At 46.5% G+C, this 10,810-nt stretch overlaps 1 protein-coding gene across 5 annotated transcripts in view; it reads right to left on the bottom strand.

The window, feature by feature from the left end:
- CARD19 (caspase recruitment domain family member 19) overlaps nt 1-10,810 on the bottom strand; it is a 58,005-nt gene that overhangs the window by 45,059 nt on the left and 2,136 nt on the right. For 2 of the 5 annotated variants that reach the window (XM_025197116.1, XM_025197117.1), the window contains exon 2: nt 8,420-8,483. The exons of the other annotated variants lie outside the window; for them this stretch is intronic. In XM_025197116.1, coding sequence (XP_025052901.1) covers nt 8,420-8,423 — 4 coding nt within the window. In that variant the 5' untranslated portion in view covers nt 8,424-8,483. The remainder of the gene's footprint in view (nt 1-8,419; nt 8,484-10,810) is intronic. 5 annotated transcript variants of the gene reach the window in all.

Raw genomic sequence — 10,810 nt, 5'->3', positions numbered from 1 at the left:
AGCGCACACACCTGAAGCCCCAGGTCCGGGGGGGCACGGCGACAGCGCCGTCCTGCAGCCCCGGGTGAAACCCACGCGGGCCCCTGGCACATGTTGGGCTTCAGGCCTGATTAACCGGCCATAACCTGTGACCAGCCGCACGGTCAGTTGAGCGATCGCTCCTTTTATCATGCCAGAAGCCACAAGATTATTCCACAAAAACGTGGAATAACTTTGGCCCTGGTCCCTAGCATGGGGGCACCAGCGGTTGATCGCCAACCTGGTGGGGTCTCCCAGTGGCAGATCGCCCATCCCAGAAGCGCCGGCAGCAAACCTGCAAGTGCTGCCAGTGCTTCTCTTGGCGCCCCAAGCCCTGGCCAGAAAGGGCCAATCTTGGGGAGTGGCGGCAAGTGCCCCCCTATGCATCGCCTATGTGTATGCGGCAGCCTTGGTGGTGGGGAGTAGTGACTGCAACCACCCGCAGATGCCGGCAGGTGGGGAGGGTGGGGGTGGCAAGTAACAATCAGTGACCACGCACACACCGCCCGCAGGGGTTGGGGGGCAATTGGCGACTACCTGCAGGCGCCGGCAGCAGTGTCAACAGCGGCCAATCTCGGGGTGCATATACACCCATGTGCACCCCTATGCGCCGCCAATGGTCCCTAGCACACCATTAACTGACCAGGTGGCCACATGCGCCCCACAGCTGGGAGCCCCGGTCAGCTGACAGGAGCTTGCTCCTTACGGGTGTAGGGGGAGGCAGGGATCATGATCCCCCTGCACTAGCAAGGTTGTAATGGGATCTGATGTGGGATCAGATGCAAGGACATCTGGAAGGGCGCAAATAGTCCTGCTGACTTCATGAGACTCCCCATGCCAGTAAGCCATACTCACTGGCAGAAGCACATCTTGAATCAAATGACCATTAAGGTGCATGGACCAGCAACTTGTCCACCTTCTCCCTAGGATGCAAGGTGCCCTAGAAAGATTCCCATGGCAGAGAACTGCCTGCATATTTCCTATCCCTATCCAACTCAAGCAGCAATATTTTAGGTGACCCAAAAGCTTCTCAAGCAACTCCCAGCTATGAAGTTGGTGTAATAAAAAGATATTACCAAATAAATCTTGCTTCTTGCTTTCTCCTGCAGCATAATGGTTACAACAGTAAAACACTATAATACTATTCAGGACAACACTTAGAGATGCACTAATCTTTTCAAAATCTAAGGATTTCACAAATGCATTGCTCATTTATATTTTGCATTGATCTCAGTTGGAAAAATTAAAATATGCAATGGTTGCCCTTCCAAGGTTCCCGTTGTGCCTTTGGTCATTCTGACTAGCTCAGAGTGTTTGCTGAATCATTCTCGCTGCTTATGGTGCCCGCCCTGAGGTGAGTGAGTTCTAGCACACAGACAGCAATGCCATACCCCTCCTACCACACAGACGATCACCGAAACCAGCTTCAGGATGTACCAATCCTGCAAACAATGAATGTAAGACTTCCAAAAGTGATGAGCATCTCATTGTGACATACAAGGTTAACATTTTAACAACTCAAATCTCAACATGCTCAACTCCTGAAAATGTGGCCCTTATACATGGTCGTTCGGATGAGCTGACCTTCCTAGAAACTTGATTACCAGGAAAATAATCTGGCAAACTTCTTCCAACAACATAATTTGCTGTTTTGCCTGATTAGTTGTGTGTATAGCAATTTCTTGGTCTCAGGGTTTAATCATTAACTTACTTGCTAATCAACATCAGTAACACTTTATTTTTTGAGATTAATTAATCTACAGTTCTTGGCATTTGTGCGCTGTACCTCTGGCATGGACATATGATGCCAATCCTACTATTTCACCTTAAGGACTACTGACATTTATTTTGGAGCCAGCCTCAACCAAAGGCATTCTGTGTGGGAAGCTGATCTGCTTATAAAGTCTTGAGTTGTGAAACACAAAACAAAGATCTATTTTGTGTGTGTGTATACATACAAGCACTGATTATTTTCACTGGTGCTGAGGAGAACTGGTGGCTGTTTCAGTTAGAACTGTCTTTAGAGAACAGGCATAAGCATGAAGTTTCTTGTTTTGTAGCCTATTGCAGGAGTGGCCAACCTGTGGCACAGGCATAGGCAGAGGGAGAGAAATTTGGGGGCTAAGTGCTGGGAGGGAGGGTTGGGAGACTACGGCAAATGTTGGGGTGGCTACCCCCAGGAAGAGCCAAGCGCTGTCCTGGCCAAAGCCAGAAGCGGCAGCCCGCCCTGCCCGGTGCAGATCTGTGGGCACGTGGCCCCTGTGCCTCCTGGGGTGTGCATAGCGGCGGGAGCCACACCACCCCCCAGATGAGACACTTGCGGCTCAGTCCCGTGCCCTGCCGGCTGTGCAGCGCCTGCGCCAGCTCCACACCCACTCCCTCCCCACCCCTTCTGCAGCTGCTAGAAGCCCATGGCTGGGCTGCCTTCTGGCCCTACTGCTGCCCCGCGTTAACCCCCTCTTCTGCACACCTCGCTCCCGCCCTCATGCGCAGGAGGGCATCGCAGCCAGCACAGTTTCCAGGCAGGACCACTGCTGCCATTCTACAGCACCAAGGGACCTGCTTGGCTGCCCCAGCCTCCAGCGGCTCCTTCTCCTGTCCCTGCTGCAGCGCTCGCTTGGGGTTCAGGTAGGGAATGGCAGCGGTGGGAGGAAAACTGAAGCTGGGCAAGAGTGCGGAGCGTGGGGCTGGGCGGAGTGGGGAGCCCAAAACCTGCTCCCAAAGGGCCAGTGGGAGCGTGGAGCTTGGGTGGGCAGGGTGTGGATATGAGGGAGGGTAGAGGGAGGTGTGGACCCCCCACCCACACACACACACTCTCTCCATGGTGCACAGCCCTGCTGCTGGCAGTGGGCCCTTGGGGAGCTCATGGTCCTCACAGGCACTGGCACCCAGCAGTATGTGGCGCCAGTCAGTTCTTGGAGCTGCACATAGCAGCAAGGAGTAGGCCCAGGCCAGCCCGCCTGGATCATGCAGAGCTCACATGCAGCTCCGAGGACTGGGGGGAAGCCCCGTGTGATGAAGCTGGCAGCCTTCCCTGCTCCCTGCCACCATGTGCCACTCACGGGACTCCACCAGAAGTGGAGGGGAGCTCTGTCCCCTGCTTCCCAGTGGAGTCCTGGCAACTGCACGTGGCAGCAGGGAGCAGGGAAGACAGGTGGGGGTCATAGGTGGACTAATGTACAAGCCAGCTGGGCCTGGGCCCAGGGGCCTCTGCCTGAGTGCAGACAAAACCGGCAGCCAGGCCAGGCCAGGCATGCGCAATGTGGTGAACCCTGGTTGCTGGGCGCAAACACAAATTAATCAGGATAAAAATATTTTTGAAGTAAAATTAAAATCTGTTATAGTAGATGTTTGACTTCTAGTATATGATTTGGTGTTTTTCTGGTTCCAAGAAGGCAACTCCCTGTCCCAAAAGGAGTACTTCAGGGGGTAAGGGGAAGGACTTCCAGCAGCAAAGGTCAGGGGTTAGGGACAGGACTTCTGGTCCCAAGATGCCAACGAGGGGCAGGGCACCTGTCGAGGGGAGGGGCTACCCTTGCAGCCCTCAACAGCTCGCCTAAACTCATTAAGCGGCCCTCCAGGCAAAATAATTGCCTGTCCCGTTGTCTAGTTCCATTGTCTTTGGAGCCCCCCTTCAGGAAGTTGAATCCTTGCTATTAAATCCCTCCTCAGTCTTCTCTTTTCCAGAGTAAATAAACCCGGTTCCCTCAGCCTCTCCTCAGAAGTCATGTGCCCCAGTCCCATAACCATGTGTGTTGCCCTCTGCTGGACTCTCTCCAATTTGCCCACATCCTTTCTGTACTGGGGGGCCCCAAACTAGGCACAGGACTCCAGATGTGGCCTCACCAGTGCCAAATAGACGGGAATAATCACTTTCCTTGATCTGCTGGCAACGCTCCTACCAGTGCAGCTCAGTATGCCATCTTGGCAACAAGGGCACACTGTTGGCTCATATTCAGCTTATTGTCCATTGTAACCAGGTCCTTTTCTGCAGAGCTGCTGCCTAACCAGTCAGCCCCCAGCCTGTACTCATGCATGGGATTGTTCCATCCTAAATGTAGGATTTTGCACTTCTCCTTATTGAACCTCATGAGATTTCTTTGGGTCCACAGGATAGGTAAAAATCACAGATAGGTAGAATGGTGTTATCAGAGATACAGTATACTGTAGCATACTGCCACAGCCAGAGAGTTCACATTTGTAAGCATAGAAGGATTTCAGATCTCCCAGCTTTTAAGGCATAGACCACAACTGTGGGAGTTAAAGAATTAACTCCACTAGCAATGGTCATATTCACACTATTTTATAGCACGTACTTCCAGAGATCCCATACTCTACCTTGTAGGAGGCAAAATACACATTAGCCAATGCTAGATTTGTACTACTTCTTCCCTTCAGAGCTTCCCTACAAAAAGTAAATTGGGAAGCAGTGAGATGGCTTTTGTTCACTATCTTCATTAATGGCCTGGAAGATGGCGCACAGCGCACCCTCAGCAAGTTTGCAGATGGCACCAAGCCAAGGGAAGTAGTAGATACGCTGGAGGGTAGGACTAGGCTTCAGAGAGAGCTAAACAAGGATGACACCAACTAATGTAGCTTAACTTTGAAAACAGCACTTGCCATGTCTACAGAGGGAAATCTGATGGCTTGCCACTCTGTTGGAGAGAGCGCACAAACCTTTACAAAGGCATAATGTCAGAGCAGTCTAAAGGACTGGCACGTAGAAGACTAATTTGCCAAGTAATTAATTACTTAGGTTGTTTAAGTAGAATTTTCTCTCTGCATCTGACATACATTTTCAGTTCTCTTTACGATAGTGAAAAGTTAAATCTTTAAATTTATATATAAATAAGTTTTACGGGCCATTTAATTTGTTCATTTAGAGTATAAATTCTGTATTGCAAAATTAATCACTGTTTTAAGCAATTAATTGTGCAATTTGTAATAAATTGTGTGTGGAAAGGAAAATAATGTTAAGTGTTCAGAACACAATTTCTGTATTTTTCTATTTTGCGTGCGTAATTTATATTTGAATGCACAATTTGTTTCAATCATGCAGTTAGGAAAGTGGCTTTATTTATGTGCAACAAGGACACACAAGACAAATCTGACAGCTAGATTTTTCAAACCTAAGAAGAAAGGACTAACATCTCTAAATTAAAAGAACGAGGTTCAAATGAAGCTCCTAATTAAATATGGATATATTAGCTTTATGAAGCAGCAAGCATGAGGAAATCTGTGTCATTTAAAAGTTCCCTTTAGCACAAAATACCAGGAGCATTTAATTAATCAGCAAAGTGGAAAGGAAAAACTGACATACCTAAAAACAAGTTTTGCAAAAAAGCAATGCCAGAGCTCAGGTTTACTCTCTGTGATCAAGAATGAGATACATTGCTTACTGCTGTGTATTTCTAATTGCCAAACCTAGGTCAAGAAAATGTAACATTTTGAAAATGAAGATTTCCAGCGTGTTTTACAGGAAAGCTTTTAAAGTGATGGCTTGTGTCAAAAACAGAAAAAAATATATTTATATATAAAGAAAGGAGTTAAAACAGGCAGATATGGCCACAGACTTCTTCCTCTATGCCTCAAGACATCTAGTCCATCATGTTAAATAGCATAAAGGTCTGAGGGGCACCCAATGATATCTGCAAGTTATCTCAGTATTCTGCGAGGCTCTAAAACCTGTTTTTCACATAATTTACCCTTTACAAATAACAATTTAATAACATTTATTTTTATAATCAACCGGCTTTCTTAAATAATATACCTGCAAAAAATCTAGTGGCAAGATGCCCTTAAAGGAAAACTACAGCATGGGTTAACACTAGTTAACATGACAGAAATTTTACAGTATCTGAAGAATGGACAACTTTACCCAGAACGGTTAAGAAGACTATACCATTGTAATGGCAAAACTAGATATAATAAAATGTTCGCTCGCATACTCTGAGAGATCAGGACCTGGCAGTTGTCTGGGAAGCTTATATTTGTGTTTGCCCATTAAGAGAGAACCCAAGAAGCAGCCAAGAAGTATTCTCTCTGTGGTCCTGTCACCATCTTTTTTTCCCCCTCACACTTCCAATCTTCTGTCTGGTGACATGAAAGTAAAATGGGTTGTGCTGCTTATGGCCTTCCTACCTGATGCATTTAATAGCATTTGACCTATTTACTAGGGCTGTGTGAAGCTTTGGTCCCTGATTCAATTTGGTGGCCGAATCGCTGAATCTGAATTGAATCAGAGGACCCTTTAATCTCTCCGAATCAAACTGGAACCCTCCAAATTGATTTGGAGAAATTCGGAAAGATTTGACAGTTTGGACATAGACACAGCTTTAAATGTTTTTTCTACATACCTCTAGGTACCAGGTGGGTTGTCAGTGCTGTGATGCTGAGGCAGATGGAGCATCCCACAGGAGCGCGGGGGGCTCCCCAGCGCGCTTGGCAGCAAACCCAGAAGTGGACCAGAAGCACTTCTGGTCCACTTCTGGGTCCGCTGGGGAGCACATGGGGGACTCCCCCCCACCAGTCACACCCCCTCCCCCCCCACCTCCCTAGCTCAGTGACTGGTGCTTCCTGGGTCTGGGTGGGGGGCACCCAGAATCCCCCCACAGCTTATCGCTGAGCCGGGGGGGACACGGAGGGGCCACACTGTGCACTCTCCGGTGGAAGTGAACTGCCACTGAGCACATGGAGGGCCCCGCCGCGCTCCTGTGGGATGCTCCATCCGTCCCACCATCACAGCATTCACGAGCCACGCTGGTACCTCGAGGTACGTAGAAAAAACATTTAAAGCTGTGCCTATGGCCAACAGTTGAATCACTGTCCCTGATTCGGGCCGAATCCAAATCCAAATGGAATAGGGCTCACGTCGCGCTCCCCTAATATTTACATGCTAAAAGTAATATGACCATCAGGACCTGAATACAAACTATGCTTGTGGCATTGTATCAGCAGGCCTCCCTCTTGCTATGGGGAGCTGAAAGATCCAAATACCACTGGAATAAATGAAACTCAGTGGCCTTGGATTGGTCCCATTGCTTTATGCAGTACATTTTGTTTGCACTACTACGTACAGTTTTAAGCAGTTGCAGTCCACAGCTAAATACAGGAGTGGCCAACTTGAGAATTTCTTAAGGGCTGGAAGGGACGTGACAGGTCATTGGGTCCAGCCCCTCTGCACTTGGGCAGGAAAGACTGCTGGGATCAGATGACCCCAGTAAGATGGGTGTCAAGGCGCATTTTGAAGATCACCAGGGTGGATGACTGTACCACCTCTGGGGGGAGCCTGTTCCAAACCCTTGGCATTCAGCTTGTAAAGAAGTTTTTCCTTACGTCTAGCCTGAAATGATTTTCAATCAGCTTGTGCCTGTTATTTTTTGTCCTCCCCTGGGGGGCCTTGGTGAATAGATGCTCCCCCAAACCCTGATGTAGACCCATAATATACTTACGTTCTTCAGGCTACCGGGGTCCAAACTGCTTATACGTGACCAAAAGAAATATTTTTACTAAAGCTAGGTACCTCCATGATTAGGTTGTTACATATTAAAGAATGATACATATTTAGGTACCTATTTTCATACATTCAGATAGGGGTGTCCTTTGGCACCTCAAAAAACAATGATGGTGGATGGCAGGGAGGGTTTGACAGAGGATAGATGACACTAGACCTGCCCTGTACATATACGTTCCCTCTAAAGCATCCACTCCAGCCACTGTTGGGTACAGGCTCCTGGACCACTGGTCTGACCCACTATAGCATTTCTTATGTCTTTATGTATACTTATACAAATAAAAGGCCTTCTCTGCGCTATACAAATTGTGAACAAGAATCCCATGATCCTGAATCACCTACATGAAGAGGTTTAGCTGAATTTTGTCTCACCTGTAGTTTTGCAAAATATTTAAACAACTTGCTTAACAAGGGGCTTTCTTCTGGTTCCGTCATAGATGACTGGCATTGTTTTTATTTTTATATTTCCTCTTTCAAGATTGCCAGATGATTGAAAAATACCAGCTATGCCGATTTGTATGTCTGATACATTGGTATTTTTTATACTTCCACTTTTAAGAAAAGTAGATTTGGGTTACCCGAATCCCATGAACCTGTATATTGCAAACAAGTCAGACAAAGAGGGATATGTGAAATGATATGCAGAGCTTGTTCCATTTCAATTGCTGTAGCACTACAATAGACCAAGGAGTATATGTCAGTATAACTTATGCTACCATTGGTTACAGTCTGTATAGTCCTTAATCAGTAAACTAAATGAACTACATCAGGTTTGTCTTCCAGGCCTTTCTTTGCATTAGAAACAACTCATGGTCAACACAACTCAAAGTTGCAAACTATACATTCCTCAGAGTTTGGGATGTTTATATTGGAGAATAAGATTCATACCCATCTTCCCTTCTGAACTTCTGAATTGCCCATTTTGAGAGATTCTTCCTGGATAGAAGGACACCTATAAAGAAGGACAGAATTCTGGATCTGGTTACGCATCTCTAGCAGAACAAGGGAAGTGATAATTCCCCTCTATTCAGCACTGGTGAGGGCACATCTGGAGTACTGTATTCAATTTTGGGCCCTCACTACAGAAAGAAAAAGAACAAATTAGAGGGCAACAAAAATGGTTATGGGTCTGGGACATATGAGGGTGGTTCCAAAGAAGATGGAGCTACACTGATCTCAGTAGTGACAGATGACAGAACAAGGAGCAATGGTCTCAAGTTGCAGCAAGGGAAGTTTAGATTATATATTACGAAAAACTTTATCACTAGGAAGATAGTAAAGTACTGGAACAGGTTACCCAGAAAGGTTGTGGAATCTTCATCCTTGGAGGTTTTTAAGACCCAGCTAGACAAAGCTTTGGCTGGGATGATCTAGTTAGGGATGGTCATGCTTTGCGCAGATGGTTGGACTAAATGACCTCCTGAATTTCCTTCCAACCTGAATTTTGAGCTACAGAGTTCACATTCCACTTACACTGCCATGGAGCTGGGAAGAACTTTGCCACTATAAGGATCCCTCTATGAAGTTACCTGCAGGTACCTCTAGGTCTGCACCTGGCCTGAGAATGGAGTAGTCACTGTGAATGGCTTTACTGATGTTTCATGGTCTTGTAAGAAAAATAAGTACTCCCCCAACAGATCCTAACTCAGCTCCTAAAGGGATGCCCGATGCCCAGACTAGTTGCTTATGCTATAGGGGCAAGATTTGGGCAATGGAAGCAGGACTGTCGGCAGAGCCGGTCCAAGGGTAATTGGCGCCCTAGGCGTACTGTATGCCTCAGCACCCCCACCACTTCCAGAATATCTTTTAGGATGACATTGCCAACGCTATGCTCTTGTCATAAGTCTGCGTGAGAGTTGAAAAGGTTGGAGCTGCAAGGAGAGCACGAGAGAGCCATGAGGTGCACTTAAAGCCATGTCTAATCCCTTGATGTAGCTATGTGGAGGTAACCAGGAGTTCTAGCTGTGATGGTGGTCGATTCTAGTGATCTTTCCTCCGAGGTCTTTTCAGAGGTCTTGCTCCCCTTACCAAACCAAAGGTCTTAGACCAAGCTGGAGCTGTAGCCAGCCAAGGCTGTTATTTAGAGTGATGTTCCTGTTATTTTGTTCTGCATATAATTTGGCGCTCCCCAAATTTTGGTACCCTAGGCGACCACCTAGTTCACCTAATGGTTGGACGCCCTGATTATTGGAAGACTGTTTCAGGATCACTTTTCAGCTTTTCATTTTCTCTCTCTCACTCTCTAATGTGACTTTGCTTCTCAGGTTAGAAAGGAGCTTTTTATTGTGGCGCACACTTCTACCAGAGAGGGGAGTTGCAATTCAATGTACCAGACACTTCTACCTGCTTTTCTGAGTAAATGATTTTCAGAGTGAATGACAGCACTTCCACAAGTCAAGTCCTCATAAAGTGTCAACAGTAGAAAAATTGAAACATACAAAACAAAACAAAAAAATCACTAAGCACTTTTGAAAAAGTCTTGTTCCTTACCTCAACATCTCTGTATTATAAATGTATAATACAGCATTTGCTAAACTATTTCTGTTTCTTTTTGTTTTAGAAATGCAACATTGTAGAAGAGTTTCATTTAAATATTTTTATATTGAAAACATTGTGAAATATTATAAAGTAGTTGATGAGTTTGTTTGGGTAGGCAAACAGAAGTGTAGATGTCATGAATATACAGCATCTAACTAAAGAAATCCTTATTTTTAATTGTATAAACATGGATTTGAAAAATCCAGATTTCATTTTGCTCTTAATTATGACTGCACACATTGGCGTTGATCCTGTCTGGATCAAATGCAGGTTTTGATGCTGATTTTAGTAGCGGCATAAATAGATTCTGACTAGAAGGAAGTGATTTCATGGTCCCTGTAGAGTAATTTTTAGGAGAGATTGCATGTATATGTTCAAACGTTATGGCTTTAGGTGCTGCGTAGTAGGCCTGTGTAAAGTGGCTAGTATTTGCTTCGGATTTGGCCAATTCAGGGGACAGCGATTCGATTCAGCGATTTGAATCACTGTCCTGAATCGATTCAGCCAAATCTGATTTGGAGATTTGGCTGCTGCCGAATCAGCTGAATCACACAGGCCCCATCCCCCACCTGTTCTCCCAGCTCGCCCGGGCCCAGCTAGCTCCCGGCTCTTTGAAAAACAGCAAAAAAGCTCGGTACTTACCGGGTGCTGCCAGGTGGGGGGCGATCCCTGCTGCCCCCCAGTGCCCCAGACTGCCACAAACCCCCCATCCTCTGCCCGCTTTTCCAGCCCCTGCATGGA

Source organism: Alligator sinensis, unplaced genomic scaffold (genome assembly GCF_000455745.1).
Source record: "Alligator sinensis unplaced genomic scaffold, ASM45574v1 scaffold391_1, whole genome shotgun sequence".
Classification (NCBI taxonomy): Eukaryota; Metazoa; Chordata; order Crocodylia; family Alligatoridae; genus Alligator; species Alligator sinensis.
Note: the sequence above shows the minus strand (reverse complement) of the source record. Positions and strands in the feature narration are given on the sequence as shown.